This window comes from Fundulus heteroclitus, chromosome 4, assembly GCF_011125445.2.
Source record: "Fundulus heteroclitus isolate FHET01 chromosome 4, MU-UCD_Fhet_4.1, whole genome shotgun sequence".
Lineage (NCBI taxonomy): Eukaryota > Metazoa > Chordata > Actinopteri > Cyprinodontiformes > Fundulidae > Fundulus > Fundulus heteroclitus.
In genome coordinates this window covers 32,996,913-33,013,630 of record NC_046364.1, presented here as the reverse complement: position 1 = coordinate 33,013,630, position 16,718 = coordinate 32,996,913, and the positions used below count along the sequence as shown (strand labels likewise).

The 16,718-nt window shown below is 38.8% G+C and overlaps 1 protein-coding gene across 1 annotated transcript in view; it reads right to left on the bottom strand.

The window, feature by feature from the left end:
• mafa (v-maf avian musculoaponeurotic fibrosarcoma oncogene homolog a (paralog a)) overlaps positions 1–13,818 on the bottom strand; it is a 114,503-nt gene extending 100,685 nt beyond the window's left edge. The window contains exons 1-2 of the mRNA XM_021312070.2: positions 12,074–13,818; positions 4,566–4,631 (exon numbers count right to left, since the gene is read on the bottom strand). Coding sequence (XP_021167745.2) covers positions 4,604–4,631; positions 12,074–13,041 — 996 coding nt within the window. The 5' untranslated portion in view covers positions 13,042–13,818 and the 3' untranslated portion in view covers positions 4,566–4,603. The remainder of the gene's footprint in view (positions 1–4,565; positions 4,632–12,073) is intronic.
• Positions 13,819–16,718: the final 2,900 nt, after the last annotated feature.

Here is a 16,718-nt window from a genome sequence, read left to right as displayed (position 1 = left end):
ACAATCATTTATGCGCTAACACTGACACTGTGCACACTGATATGTGACATGACATATTGTTAATACTTTTTTCATTTCAGTCAGTCATTTCCCAAGGATATTTAAGCACGCGAACAGAATGGAAATCCAACTGGTCAACAATCTATTAAAAAAAGAGAAATCTTCCAAATATTGTCAGAAAAATAAGTGATGGATAGGTATGAGACCAGTGTTTTTTTATTTATTTTATTCACTTATTTTATTTATGGTTATTTGTTGGACAAATATTTGTAAAATCTCAAAGCCATCTCCTTATTCTTCTTTCTCGCCAACTATCTTCATGTCCTCTTTCACTCTATCCATAAATCTCCTCTGGTCTTTCTCTAGGGCTCCTGCATGGCAGTTGCAGCCCCATCACCCTTCTACTGTTGTACTGTTGTCAGCTGACTGGCTGACTGTCAAGATGCCAAAGGCACATTTCCATTGTATTTTAAACCACTGGACAATAAAGTATTCTTATCTTATCTTATCTTATCTTACTTTATCTTATATTATTTTATCTTATCTCACTTTCCCTCTGCAGTGGTAGGCACAAACTAAAACGTTAACACATTCATATTCCACAAAAAAAGATCAGCTCCATTACCTTTAAACCAGTGATAATTAAGGAAATTTGAGAAAGCAAATGCGAGCCACTAACCAATTACCAGCGGCTGTCACACGTCTTCAAACCAAAGATGCTGCATGCACACATGGCTAGGGTTGCTAACTGTCCCGTTTTAGCCGGGATGTCCCCCATTTTGAGACAAGTTGAAGTATCCTGTATTTTGACTGCAGCCTCCAATTTTAATTTAGAAACCAGAGATGTTATTCCTTGCCTTACTTACCAAGACCTAACCCACAACCCTACACATGCCGCAAAGCAAACCCTACACATGCCACAAAGCAAACATGCATGTTTGCTTTGCGGGGATAGCTACTTTAATTCAGGATAACATACTTTTAGACTTTAACTTTTACACTACAGTAGAAGCTTTAAGAACAATTCTTGTCCCACTGTGCCCATGCAGTAGAATTTTGGAAACAACGGTGTGTGGGTTGGAAGCCAGTGTTACCAGTTCTTGCAGGAGAAACAAGCAACCAGCTCTATTACCTGTACCTTGAAAACAGTATAAATGGACAAACCTAAAGTCACTTATAATAAGCAGACGTGGCAACACTGCTGAATAAAGGAGTCGCCATTTGTGGAGGTCCCTTTTCCCGTATGTCAGCAGACTCTAACAAACGTACAATAAACCATGACTTTTTGGGTTACTTATTGTTACATCATTAATATCAATATTGTTATATTTAATGTGCACACTTTTTTTATTGAAAAGCATACAAGATCTCTTTCATCATTGTAGAAACACGTTTTCCCATCCTATACATGCTGGGTAAATGTCCCTGGAGGATTGTCATGGGTTAGGCAGTAAGTCGGCTGGTGTTTTGTGCATAAGTGTTGGAAAAATAAGAAAGCCCAGCTCCAAGTGCAGTCTCCTTCCACCTCTTTCGCTGCCCATAACAAACCCAGGAAGCTATTAAGGGGTTAGGGTTACACAAGAGCACACTGTTTACAGAAAAAACTAAATGCAGATAAAGTTGTCTCTGTTTTTGAGCAATGGGCACCGAAAATATTAAAACAACAACATAACAAGAAGAAGGGTTAGAAGTAATCAGCAAATCAAAGTAAATAATGTTTTTTTGTGGAGCCGTGACTACTACTGTTGGGTGGAGAAATCTGTGTGGATGTGTAGTGAGAGCCAAGGAGGACAGTGACGTAAACAATGGGTGAATATCTTAAGTGTTATTATACTCTCATGTATCGAAACCCAATAAAGAGGGTGTCAACTGGTCAACAAACAGTTTCTAAACATATCAAAAACAATAATGTGATAAACAAAACGTTAGCTCCGCAATTATCGGTTTGCAGATTAACACGACTGTGCCCACCACTGCTCCTCTGTATATGTCCAAACCATTACAGTCTGGCCTCTTTGGCATAGTCTCTAAAACATGAGCTAACATGATGTTCTTATTATTGATTCTGTTCATCCTCGACATGCCAGAGGGGAACCTCAATATCTTCCTCTCTGCTCCTTCCAGCTCTGCCTCCTCTATCGTCTTCAGTGCTACTGTCTATAAACCATACAACATTGACGGTCTCACCACTGTTTTGTACATCTTTCCTTTCATCCTTGCTGATACACTTTTATCACACAACACACCTGAAACTAAACTCTACCCATTCAAACTTGCTCGGACAAGTGTCTTCACCTCTTTTTAATTTGCGTTGTGACATCACAATGTCATCTGCAAACATCATAGTCCATGGAGTCCATAGAGGTTCCTGTCTAACCTCATCTGTCAACCTGTCAACCTTCATCAAAGCAAACAAGAGGAGGCCTGGAGCTGGTCCTAGATGCACTTCCACTTTCCCCTTGAATTCCTCTGTCATACCTACAGCACACCTACCCACAGTCTTACAGCTATCATACATGTTTTGCACCACTCTCATATACGTATCTGCTACTCTAGACATCCTCATACAATACCACAGCTTCTCTCTTGGCACGTTGTCATGTGCTGTCGCTATATCTATAAAAGCACAATGTAGCTCCCTCTGACCCTTCTCTGCAGTTCTCCATCAACATCCTCAAAGCTACTCCTGCATCTGTATTAGTTTTTCTTGGCATGAAGCCATACTGCTGCTCATGGATGTTCACTTCTGAACTCAGTCTAGTTTCCACTACTCTTTCCAATAACTCCATTGCGTGACATCAACTTTATCTCTCTGTAGTTCCCACAACTCTTCATTGTTCTTAAAAAATTGGTATCAGCCAACCTCTCTACTCCACAGGCATCTTCACATATAATATAGTCTTCTAGCCTTGCTACTTACCCACTTGGTCTCAAATTCAAATATACATTATTGATCCCAAAGGGAAATGATGTACAGTACATCCACCTTACTCCTCTGCAACATTTCATCTTACTCTCTAGTTTTTCCTATCATATTCCCAACAGTCTAACACCATCTTCTCAGTTCAAGACACTTGCGTTTCCTCTTCTCTCTCTCTGCTCATGGTTACATCTTCCTCCTCTTGTTCCTCTTCATCGTTGCTGACCAACAGTAGCCCAATTTCCATAGATACCCTGTTGGCCATTGTGAGCTGATAAGGAGATTTGATATGATATCCATATCAGATGTTATTGACTCATATGATAAATTTGGCAATTGTCCTCCTCCTGACACAACATTCTGCATTTATCCAGACTTGGAGCCACCACACAATATGAATTAGACCACTGTGCCCCCTTTTAGGCTGTATTTTTGGTTACCCTCTAGTTGACATCAATTAATAGTAATAATAATTGATACTTTATTCATCTCACAATGGAGAAATTCACTTCTGCATTTAACCCATCCCCTTGGGGAGCAGTGGGCTGCCACAGTGGGCGCCCGGGGAGCAATCGGGGTTAAGGGTCTTGCTCAGGGACCCAGAGTGCAGGCAGTTGGGATCAAACCGGGTACTTGCATCCTTCTCAGAGTGCAAGCACGCTGCTCCAACCACTAGGCCACTAAAGCATACGTATACTAATCATACTTATGTTAAATTTACCAAACCCTTTATTGTCCAAATCAGAATGGATTTACAATAAATTATGGCACAAATAATGGACTAACAGTTGAAGTGTACTTGTTTAACTCTTGTTTAACTTTTGATATGTCTGGAATAAGAAACTATAAAAAGCATGAAGGAAAGTACAAAGTATTTTTTTTTTAAATAAAGCAAATAATAACTCTAGATGTGTTCACACAGTTCACACAAACTGAGGATGGATACAAATCCTTAATTCAGAAGATCACTGCACTTTCAGTGAAAAGTAATGCAGAGGCTTACACCGTCTCTCACGCACATGTCTCATGGTTAAGTGGAATCTTTATAGAAACAATCAGGTTAGCTACACACAGCCTCTTTCTCCAAGTGCATTGATTTCAACCGAAGCAACCCTATTCTTCACTTTTACTCTCTATGGTTGTCCAAGACAAAAGAGAAATCTTAATATTTAATTTACATTTGAATGGTCGCTATAATCTGGTGGCTGTAGTGTTGTGGGTGGCAGAAGTTTTACAACTGTGCTATATGTGAATGTGTGGGACTTTTCCTGTGTGTGAATTTGAAAGGAAGGCTGGATACATTATAATGTACCGTTTTCTTAACTGTGAAATATGACTGAAAAAGATACTGCCAACATTCAAAAAGTCCTTTGCAAATGAATATGAGCAATATGATACTGTATGTTATATGCATTTGTATCCACAGGCAAACACAATATAATTTAAAACCTCAATATACCGTAACAAATAAAGTACTGTTTTTATTGAATAAAAGGGGGAAAAAATCATAAAGTAACTGTAAAGGAATAAATTACTTTTATTTAAACCTTTTTAAAATATTTTGTGAATTTTACTTTTAATTATTTAAAACGATTGCCTGAAAGTCAAATGAAAAGAAAGATTTTTTTAAAAGAGCTTGTGTTACCTCAAAGAACCCAGGACAAAGATGAAGGGGGCGTGAAATCACAGATGGAGGAATTTTCTTGACGACCTAAAGAAGCAGATAAGATTGAACACAACATATCAGCATGGATGCATTAATATCAATACAAACACACATTGTGTCACCTTCAATCCCGACAGTCTCTTCCGTCTACCATCCCGTTCAGCGCACATGCAGACCCACACAAACAATCACAGAGGAACAAGTCGACCCATAATGAGTGAAATTCACTCTCACCGTGTCTGTCTACTGGAAAAGAATGCATGTATCATAGGAGGCGTGAGGAAATGTAAAAATTTGCATGCAAATAGATTCCACTGGCATAGACGATGCATCAAAACACTGGAAGCACAAAAGACAAAACTAAATGTGCAATGCTCCATCAAAAAAAAAAAAGATAAAAAATGTTTTTATTTCTGCACAATTCGAGAAATGACATAAGTCATTGTTCTAAACATCTAATGCTGCCTTATGAAGGCCCAGCAGAGGGAGTGTGATTCAGTTTTCCTAATAACTTGCTACTGAAACTTTCCTTCAAGCTCACTAGTAAAACACACAGGGGTAAGCATGTTGTGTAAGGTGGGCTTAAACACAGTTATTTATAACTCCTATAAATGTTACTACAGAAATGAAAGCATGATTGTAGCTTTCTGCTTCTGTGCACTGATGTAGAGCAGGGTCTCTTTTGAAATGCAGTGGAAAGTGATTGTTGTGGAAATACTTTGCCAATACACTGCAGTGCAGGATCTTTTAAATCATCAGACATTGAAATAAATGCCACATAATTCATGCCTACAGAAGTAAATAGAAGCAGCAAGGAGGCAGCAGAAATACAGCACCATCATAAAGATATGACACAATAATACAGTGTGAAATTCACAACAAACAATTCAAAAAAAGTCATTTTAGTTTTAAAGTCAATTTAAAAGGGATGCTCACCTTGCTTACCATTGCTTAGAGACAGCTTCTAAATTCACGTGCAAGTATTTTATGTAACTATAAAACTTTTAGAAATCGGACTGCTATATTCAGTCATATTCGATAAATTACAACATGTTCTGATAAAGTTCATTTATAAGATTAAACGTTCCTTGTCAACATAAGCAACCTTTCAATAAGTAATAAACATGCTTTCCCTTAAACTGAGCCCATAATTCTATATCAAAAACGCATTTTTAATTGGTCAGCTGTAATATTTTTATGTTACATTTCATGGTTGAAAACATCACTCTGTGATTAAATAATCTATGAAATGAGTTTCCCTTAGTAATTTGAATTAATGAAATAAGCAAATTTTGCAATAACATTCAAATGTATTGAATAAAGCTAATTAATAATATATTATTTTCTTTCTTTATTATGTGACAAACTAAAGCAAAGGTATAGTATTGTCACGATTGAGAGATGATCTTGCATTTGTTTAAGTCACAGGCTTTTAGTTTGGATCTATTTACAGACATATAAAATTACCCCTGCAAGTAGCTATACCACCTCATTACCAACATAACCGGCAGCGAGTCTTTCAAGGACAATTCTCTAATGACACCAAGTATTTCCTCGTAATATCTAGTTGAGGCCTGCTTTCTGTCAGAAAGAAAGAAGGTATACAAAGGGCAAAGTCAACTTTGATGATCAGACATACAGATGTTAACTGATGCCTGGAATTAATTTAATGTGTGAAAGCTTTTGAGGAATACCTTGCATATGTGGTATATTTATTTTGTCTCTGTGAGTAGACCAGTGACTGATGTGGATGTTGTCCTGTTGTATTGTCTGATGTTGCTGGTAACCATGTGGAAATCTAATGGAAACTTTGTGATGTACAGTTTCCCATGAACAAAAGGCAAGACAAAGGCTTGTTTAAATTGAATTGAATTACTTTAATTAGAAGTAAATGTAAATGCTATTTATATATATATATATATATATATATATATATATATATATATATATATATATATATATATATATATATATATATATATATATATATATATATATATTGAATTCCAGATGTTCATTTATTATATTTTCAAAGTATGTGACCAAATTCACAACATTGTCTAAAAACCAAGCGTCAATGTAAAGAAAATAAATTAAGGAAAATAAATAAGATTATTGTTGCTTTGAACATTTCTCTGAATTACACAAATGCAATTGTTCTGAATTGATTTGGTAGTGTTATCATTCTGTACACTGTTTCTTTTGATTACATCCAATTAAGATGTATAAAAAAAAAGACACTGAAAATAGTTCAAGTCATTCAGAGATGCTCGGCGTCAGTTTGAGAGGAGGGAAAAGGAGTTTGCTTTCCTCTGTTTTACTCATCGAAAAGTTGTGGTTGTGGGAACAACACAGACTATTCATTATGATTTACCCTCAATGTTCTTCCTGCACTTGACGGCGACACTGTTTTTTTTTTCTGTTGAGCTTTGTGAGAGAAAAGGCATAGCAGCTCGGATAAAACTAACCCTCAGTCTTTGTAAAGTGCCTTCTGCCCATACTACACTGAGTAACAGTTGGACAGACTACTGCATTTGAACACTGTTTATCTGTTTTAATACCTACCATCCACATGGAGCATGTTACCCCTATAATGAAGTGCTGTTTAAAAGCTGTTTGAAAATGTAGTCATTTGTAATTAAATAATGCTCAATAAGGTTCCTAGAAACATCAGTAAAATACAGGGAATGGGAAAAAATTGGGCATGACAGGTTGAATTTATTGTCTGCCGTGTCAGATGTGCATGCACATCTCACTCAGTGGGGTCTGCGCAAAGGAAATGAGCATGAGATCCCCAGGGCGGGGATTACTCTAATGACTTTGAGAGCAGCCTTGTGTGCTGCAACTTCTGACCTCTGCTGAGGCTTTTCTCCAAAAGGGAGACACATACAAGCATGTAGAGTCACACTTTAATATGTGTGCACACATATCCACATGTTTTGTATGCACAGGCACCAAGACTCTCAGACAGGCCAGAATTACTTAGAATGACACATATTTAGTGATGCTATGATTTGTTTCAGTCCTTTCAGCACAATCTAAATGTAAAAATTAAATTTTCGCACCTTTTTTTTTGTTTGTTTTTTGTCAAATGACTTACGGTTCCTTCAGTGAACATTGTGGTGCATCTTGTAGAGCCAGCCTGCAAAGCAACAAAGTTCCACACAGGCACATCTCTGGAGAATCACTAATTTCATTGAAGAGATGTCTTGTGAAGTAGTTTTGTCTTCACTCTGACATTGTGCTTTGTGATAATGTGCTGTTTCTTAAAAGCTGCTTTGTCATTTTAGTTTAAGTGCCTTAACTGATCTATTCTAAAAAGGAAGTAATTAAAAATGAATAAGAACCTGCAATGAACCATTAACCTTGAACCATTTTATTTTATATTTTTTGCATGCCACTGAAAGCGCATCAAAAGCCCTAAAACAAGAACACATGCCATTCAGAGGATTAAAGCAACAATTCTTGGCAAAAAAGGACTTTGTCTTCGCAATGACAAACAGAAACGTATTCTTTAAAGTGAAAATGAAAACAACAAAAACAAAGTAAGTTAACTACCTTGAAATGATTTAATTCATTGTTGTGGTTGATGTGAAACATCAAAACATAGCAGCACTACGGCTTAGATCAAATAGATGTAATTAGATAAATTGAGGAAGAAGGAGAGCAGCTTGGTTGTAAATTGCATGGTGTGTGCATGCTAAGACCCAAAACGGGCACAGCTGCACGGAGCTGCACTCACGATTTATCATCTCTACATTGCAGGAGCCAGTGTCCCACACCACTATTAATCATCAGCAAAATCATTTAATTCAGCCCAAGACCGACTATTGTCTCAGTCTCTCCGCTCACTCGGGGCAAATCAGCCACCACAGCAGCAGCGCACACGTCTCAAATGGGATACAAGTGGTGGGTTAAAAATGACTTTATTTCCCCCCCATCTCTGTTTTTTGGGGAAAGTGTGTAAGTGCCCCATCAACCGCAGGTGGTGTAGAGAGGATGGCTTTTTATTTTGTTGTCTCTGCGTAATTTTAGTAATAAATTTGTACTTGCAAACTCTACAGTATCTGAATAAAAGGAGATCATTAAGTGCTTTGTTAACGCTGAAAATGCGATTCGCTTTTTATGAAAGGTGTCCTTTGTGATCATCCTTCACGCACAGTCATGCAGAGCTGTTTCTAAAATGCTTAAAAAATAACAAACCCAGACCTAATCTGTCCTCTGAAACCCTTAGGTTTTCTTCAGAGTGTGTTCTGGCACATTGGGCTTCCTGTTTCAAAAAACAGATTGTTCTGGAACAGAGAAACAACATGCCCAAAAGGCTACTTCTTGTCCCAGAACTTACAAAAGCTCTTTTCCTCTTGCGTTTCTGAAAACAAGCCTTTTCAGCTAAGACACCGGTGAAGTAAAAAGAACTACGTTGAAGGAGGTCAACCAAAGATGTATAAACTGCAGCGAAAAATGCAAAAGATTTGGTCGAGAAGCGCAGAAGCTTTTCCTGTTCACCAAAGCGGCTGACTTATACTGATACCTTCTTGTGCGCCCCCTTACATGCCTGTCACAGCTTTGCCCTCATTGCAACCCGTCGACCTGAGCACGTCCGCACGAGGCCAACATTTAGACTCACTGACAAACAGAACCACACTGAGAGAAACTGGGTAGGCCGAAACAATGACATGCTGATGACAAATGCTCTGAAGCGAGGACACCACACAAAAGCAAACAGGACAATGAGAAAGAACAAAAGCGAGGTGCAAATCTGAAACATGCAAAACCACAAGAAACTTGCACATAAAGATGCGATCAAAATATACTCTCATTCAGGGAAATACACCCCCGAGTGGATCCATAACTATTTCAACACATGAACACTCTCAAGCACACGAATGCTGAAAGACAATTAGACTAAAAACACACCCACACACATTGATCACAGGTCATGGTTTTCAAAAAAAATTATAGAAACTAATTGTCAGCTAAAGAAAACATATAATGGGAGGTCAGGGGGATGTTTTTTTTCTTCATCTTTTTTGCTTCATGCTGAAGCAAAAAGTGTGTGAAACGTGGTTTATGTCATCCAAAAAGAGATATTTGAATTGCCAAAAGGATATAATAATTATCATGATTTTAAGGTGACAGCATCCACAGCTCAGTTATAAGCATTAAAATGCAAGGCTTGTGGTGGAAGCTTCTTTCCAAAATCATACTTTCTCAGTTACAAAATGTGTGTGTATGTGTGTGTGTGTTTTTTTTTAATTAGCTTGGCAAGACCCATAATTAATTTGGGAGTGGGTTAACACTCCCTTAAAATGTAAGGAAAAGTTGCCAGTAAAGCACCAGTAGTGTCATGTGAGCTTTTTTTTGTAATTTCCCTAATTCCTGCTTCAGTCACAAAAACAAAACTTCCCTAGACAAGTCAAAAGAAAGAAATATGAGAAACTTAATGAAGACAGTTACATAAATTTATTGCATATCTTTTAATTGTATGAAATGAAAACAAACGAGCACATATGAACATCACATATGGTTAGTGAGTGGTATAATTTTGCACAGCAAAATATATTTATATATACCATATATAAGAAGAAAGAATAATTAACATATTTCAGAGATTTATTAGCGAATGGTGCTTTCATTTTTTGTACATGCAGGGGAACAATCCCTGAAGATCCAACAATGTCCAGACATCATCGATTAAAATAATAATTATAATAATTAGTTATTGCTTTGCAAATATTGACTTTGTTTAAAAGACAAACATTATCTTCTGAGCTGATCGTTACATATTAAAACGCTACGATTATGTCGTAACAGGGTGTCAATCTCTCCTTTTACGAGGGGTGCAGATGAACTTATTTCCCTGACTCCCACATAACAATAGGCAAAATCTTCTTTAGTGCATTTCAGAATGTCAGTTTGTTAAAGAAACACATTTCTCAAAAGTATATTGCAAGAGACGTTGCCTTTACCAATGACAGTTATATCTAACCACAATATATTTTAAAATTGTTTTTTTTTTTTTTTACTTTTATTATTATTTTGCAATTGCTTTAAAATACAATAACTAAATGTGTGGCTGAGACCAGAGCGCGCACATCAGTTTATTAATGCATGCTGCAAAAGCGCTGTTCCTGAACTGGACAATCCTGCTCACTTTTGAAACTGCAGCCGAGCCAATTTCTCTTAATGATTGTTAATGAAACTAAAAGACAAACAAACAAAAAAAAAAGCAAAACAAAAAAACAAAAAACAGAGAAACCTCTCCTTCCTTTACCAATCCGTTTCAACCTGTTTGCAACTTAGATCAATAAGCTTTAGAATTAAATTATGTTTCAAAAATTATTCAAAGGTTGACATATGCACAGTGGAATATATTTAAATAACATAGGCTTATAGCAACAGACTAGACTTCCAGAGATCGGACTGGCGATATTCTTATACTTGTGAAGTCTTTTTTTTTTTTTTTTTTTTTTTTTGTCCTCTCGCTGCAGGATGTCCGCCGACAAAAGTTCCATCAGGTAATGCTCTGCGCACTCACCGCAGCCTACAATGACAGTCGATGGTGGAGCACTTCAACACAGCTGAAATGCACTTGTATAGATTTAAGGGGGGAGGGTGGGGTGTCCTGTCACTTTTTTGTGTCGTTCCCAAAAAAGTGAGGAAGCCTAAATGACGTTATGAATGCCATGCTGGAGTCATCCGAACGATAAAAAGAAAAAAAAAGGAACATCTTCAAGCAAAAATTAAACAAAATAAAAGAAATTAAAAGAAAACCATACATGTCCAGCATGCAGGGCAGTTCAATAATACATTTCTTTAAAACAAATGGATAGTTTGTGATGAAGATACAGTCATTTTCGTTGCTCAACACAATGAGAAGGAAAACACATGAGATGAGGTGGCGTCAAATGGCAGGCTTGCAATCCTCCAACTTTGGCAGATGAAAAAAAGACAGGAAAAAAAGGCGATGTATGCAGCTTTGACATGAATCTGAACACTGAATCAAAAGCATTATGTTGTAAAAGGGCACACTGATGAACTTCAAAGGAGTATACTTAGTGCATGCATGCACACTTGGTGTACTGCGGGACGTTGGGTCAACTTAAAAAAAAAGAAAAAGAAAAAACACTGCTGTAAAGAACAGCGTTGGAAAAAAAGCTTGACAAACAGCTTATGAGCTATCTACTACTGATAAAAGATAAAAAAAAGAACGTTTTCTCAATATGACTTTCCAAAATAAAAAAAACACGGATGTCAAACCCCTTCACATCTAAAAGAGTCACAAACTTGAGGACATTGTTTCTTAAAAAAGTATAAAATCATAAGAAAAACTTGACAAATTAGTTCTTTGTCTATTTGGCTTTATGCAAAAAAAAAAAAAAAAAAGACAATCAAAAAAGTCTCATAATGGAAACTTTTTTTTTTTTTTTTTTTTTTTTTACAGGGGTGACTTTTCTTTCTTTTTGCGCGATAAGTTCGAGACTCACATGAAAAACTCCGGGGATGAGGGGTTGTTGTCACTGCTGGATCCATTTTCTCTGAAGCCGTTGCTGATGAGCTTCTCATACTTTTCCTTGTACGCGTCCCGCTCTCGGACCAGCCTGGATATCTCTTGCTTTAGGTGCTCAACCTGCTGCATGAGTTGCGTTTTCTCCCCCTCCAGGACGTGCCGCTGCTGGACCCGCTTGAACCGGCAGGACTGAGCGTAGCCTCTGTTCTTTAGGGTCCTCCTCTTCTGCTTCAGTCGGATCACCTCTTCCTTGCTGACCCCCCGCAGCTGCCGGTTGAGCTCCCGCACCGACATGGTCACCAGCTGCTCGTCTGAGAACCGATCCTCCAGGCGCATGTGGGGGTGATTCGTCCCAGAAGTGCCGTTGGACTGGACGCCCGGCGCCTGGTGGTGGCTGCCGTTGTGGTGGTGATGATGGTGGTGGTGGTGTTGCGCCCCGTTCTGGGCGGCTGCCGCAGCGATCACGGCTGACACTACGGCCGCCGCGGAGCCCATCTCTTCACCGGCCATGGTGCCTCCTGCCCCGGCCGCACCAGCAAACTGCTGGCCCCTGGCGTAGCCATCGAAGGACTGGAGCTGGTGACTGCTGTTGATGAGCGCCTCTACTGCGTCTTCGGGGCTGAAGCCCAGCGCCTCTGGATTCAGCTGCTGCTGATAACCGGACATCCAGTAGAAATCCTCTATGTGTGTCTTCTGCTCGCTCCCCGAGCTCGGACTTGGCGCCGAGAAGCTTGGGGAAGGGGGCACCGAGCTGCAAGGCGTGCTCATCGGGGTGGAAGACAAGGATCCCCCGGCGATAAGGCGACTGCACTGGCTGATGTTGCGATCGGGCTCCACCGGCTCCTTTTTCACTTCAAACTTCATCAGATCGAAGTCATTAACATATTCCATGGCCAAGGGACTGGTGGGCAGGTCGGAGTTGCTCATTGCCAGCTCTGATGCCATCCTCTTGCTGCTGACAGTCCTCCAAACGGGGTGAAGAGCAGCTGTCAAACTGGGCTGGTTGGGAAGGACGTGAGCCAGTTTGATTTTTTAAGCGTTTGTCTTGAAACTAAAAAAAAGAAGCGGTTTTGCAGGGTCCTTTCTGCGCAGCCACGTGCGAGGAGTTTTTCCTTGCAGAGTCTATTGCACAGACGCAGCAGTGCCGCGCACAAGAGTAGCGGAGTCCTCTTTCAGCATGTGAAACACGGCCGTTTTCTGTTTCAAACATTTAACACTTTACGCCTTCTTCAGGAACACATTACGCGAGCGGAGAGGGGTGGAGGGAGAAACAAAGCCGAGAGTCAGCCTCGGACGTTTGATGCCGCTGAGTACCTAGTTGGACGATGTTTTACTAGGATCACACAGCAGATGAGTTTAAGAGGATTGTAGCCGCCCTGACGTAACGCTGGAAACGGAAAATTGACTCGGACGAAGAGCCAATAGGGTCGCACACTCGCGGAGCTAATTAACATATCAGAAGCGCTCAGAAACAAACTTTTCTCAACTGACAAGAGGCCACCAGCTGGCTGTCAGCCTGGGCACACGCTCAGTTATAGTAACTGGAATTTTAAGACTTGCTATTAAACAAAAAAAAGTGTTTAGCGTGGATTATACTGACAATGTATCTTCACATAATCATAACGAAACACTCAAAAAGCGCGTATTGTACGCTCAAACTAACAAAACAGTTTAAAAATATCCATGGATAGATAGATAGATAGATAGATAGATAGATAGATAGATAGATAGATAGATAGATAGATAGATAGATAGATAGATAGATAGATAGATAGATAGATAGATAGATAGATAGATAGATAGATAGATAGATAGATAGATAGATAGATAGATAGATAGATAGATAATTGCTTCCCTGTTTCAGTTCTTACACTTTTAGATTTTTTTATCTGCGTATATTCTGTGTCCCTTTTATGAGTTGTTAAATTCCTTTATCTGACGTTTCTCTCAATTAAAGTCATAATGGTACCGCAAATTAACCAAAGGTTAGGTGAAGCTGACATGCAAGTTCCTTTCTGAGCGTTTATTCTGAGTTTCTCATAAAAAATAATAAAATAAAATAAAAAAATAACACAAAGACTGAACTCCGCAGACGGGACAACCCGTCGCCGGACAAGCTTGTAAAACTCAACACTGCCACCTTTTGGTCGTGTTGGCGCTCCTCCGAGTCAGTTCTCTGTGCACGTTTCAAGCAGAATGAAAGTGGTTTGAAAGGAAATCATGCATCTGCTCTTAAACAATAATTATAGAAACAAATGTGCACACAAACAAACATACATATTAGGGATTTTTATAAATGTTTTATTTCTCAATTTGCTTTTCTTTGTTTTAAAAACAGAAGAATTAGGCATTTCCATGCGATTTTTAAACAGGGCCTGCAAGAAAGTTTTATTGCTTTCAAGACCTCATGTCCGAAGGCATGAACGCCTGTGACCCTGGTGTTCGGTTCAAGCAGTTATTATGTGCAACGGTAATAAAAAAAATCACTTTATCTTAGGTCTGGCCCAGCAGTTGCTTTAGGTGTCATATAAACATCTCCAGTACATTGAACTTTATCTCAGTTCAGAGGTCTCCAGCTTCTAATTGACTTGTGTACAACAGGATAATGAGACAGTATGGGATTTCTTTCTGCAACCCATATCTCTGTGTGCCCTATCTGTTGATAGGTGTAGATCCGGAGACAAAGCTGTAAAGTAATTATTCGGTTTTCTTTTTATGATTGGACATCATTTTACCCACAGGGATAACAGCTTTAAAACTGATACCTTCTGGTTCTCATTGTATACCGACAAAATACATTTGACTTGTGACCCACAGAATTGTACTAATTCAGTAGGAACTCAGTGACAGAAACAATACTTAGTGTGCCCAAATCTTTTGGCCTCCCTTGACTGGGTGCAGACAAAAGTTCATTTGACAAAAGCTTAAAAATCATGGTCTGTCTCATTGTCTCTTTTGGATAATATCTTCAGTGTGTTTTTTTTAGATTTCTGTGCACACACCATGTAACGATAGGCTCAAACAGACCTGTGCATGCTGCCAGTGCCTTTTTAAGAAGATGCTACATGTTTTCTCAACCACGAGGACGTTACCAGTCCTTTGTGGCTGAGTGTATTTAAACGTTTTTTTTTTTTTTCCCATCAATGCTTTTATTGCTTTAGCGTGAGAAGTTAAAATACGTGAACACCTTTCCAAGGCCATATGGATTGTACCTGTGACATGTTTCGCACTCAAATTCTTTAACATAAATCAGATAAAGTATGGTGTGCAGCTGTATCCAGCCCCAATTATTCTGATGTCCCTTAATAAAGTCTAACAAGGCCAGACTTCTGAAGACTTGTGCCGTCAGAAGTAAAATGGTAAATGGTAAAATGGACTGAATTTATATAGCGTTAAAAGGAGTCCACTGGGTTGTAATCTCGTTTTAGAATAAAGCCAACTGTTCTGTGAGAACTCAGAAGTTTGCTATAACAACAAGCAGCATCATGGGGAAACTCAGACATGTCACGGTTAAAGTTGTAGATAAGTTCTAGTAGAGTGTGGTTATGAAACAATATCCCATGCTTTGAAAAGACTTACTAGGATCCTACAAGGTTTATCCAAAACTCTAAAGAATGGCACAACTTGAAATCTACCAAGACGTAGCCATTAAACTAACATGCCAGACAAGGGGAGCCCTTTCGGTGCTTTTTCCCCCCGGATGATCTGCCTTGTGTAGGACAAACAAGCCAACTCTGGTATGACTGAACACGTGGGTCTCAGTGGCCTGCTTACAGCTTGGAATGCAAGTAGAAGTCCAGAGAACCAAAGAGATGACGTTATTTACAATTTACGGATAAATATGTGTGTGTATATACCCACAACAGCAAATCACAGATTCTTGTTCGCCATAGCAGCCCTCAGCTGCCACTCATACTGGACAGATTTTTGTGATAGCACCCCAAGTAAAGCAGCTGTTGTAACCGCATGAGATTGTCCAGGTAGTTTCGTCTGCTTACAAAGTGTGCTGTAAAAGTGAACCAAACCAAAGAAAGGTGTGAAATATTTGGCCGATTACAGTCAAAGTCTCTTAAACTATACTCGTGATAAATCATCCTAAATCAGAGAAGCAGACAAGAGGCCAAAGGTAACTCTGAAGGTGGTCAAATGCAAATGCACGCCACACTTCAGGTTTTTATTTACAAGAAAACCATGTACCCTTTGCCTTTCACTATTGTAATACTTTGTGCTATTTTATGTTTTTCTAGCACATGAAATCCTGTTAAAAATAAATGTAGTTTAAAATTAAAAATTGTATACACTCAACACATTTAAACAGAGAAAATAAGCAAAGGAACAATTAATAATCCAGACATGAAACTATCACACCTAATATCACGAATGACTATCTTAGTTACATCTTTAATGGTTTTACATTTTTTAATTCATATTTTAACACATGAGGATTTAGCAAAAAGGTAAAAGAAACAGTCGTTCTAATTTTAATCCGTTTGCCATGTTATCTGTTTGGGCTTACCTGTTCATGGAACGGCACAGCAGCGGCGCGTTCCCAGGGGTGCGGCTAAAGCAGAGCGAGACTAATATACAAACGCAGGGAGAGCTCATTAGTCATGACAGGAGAA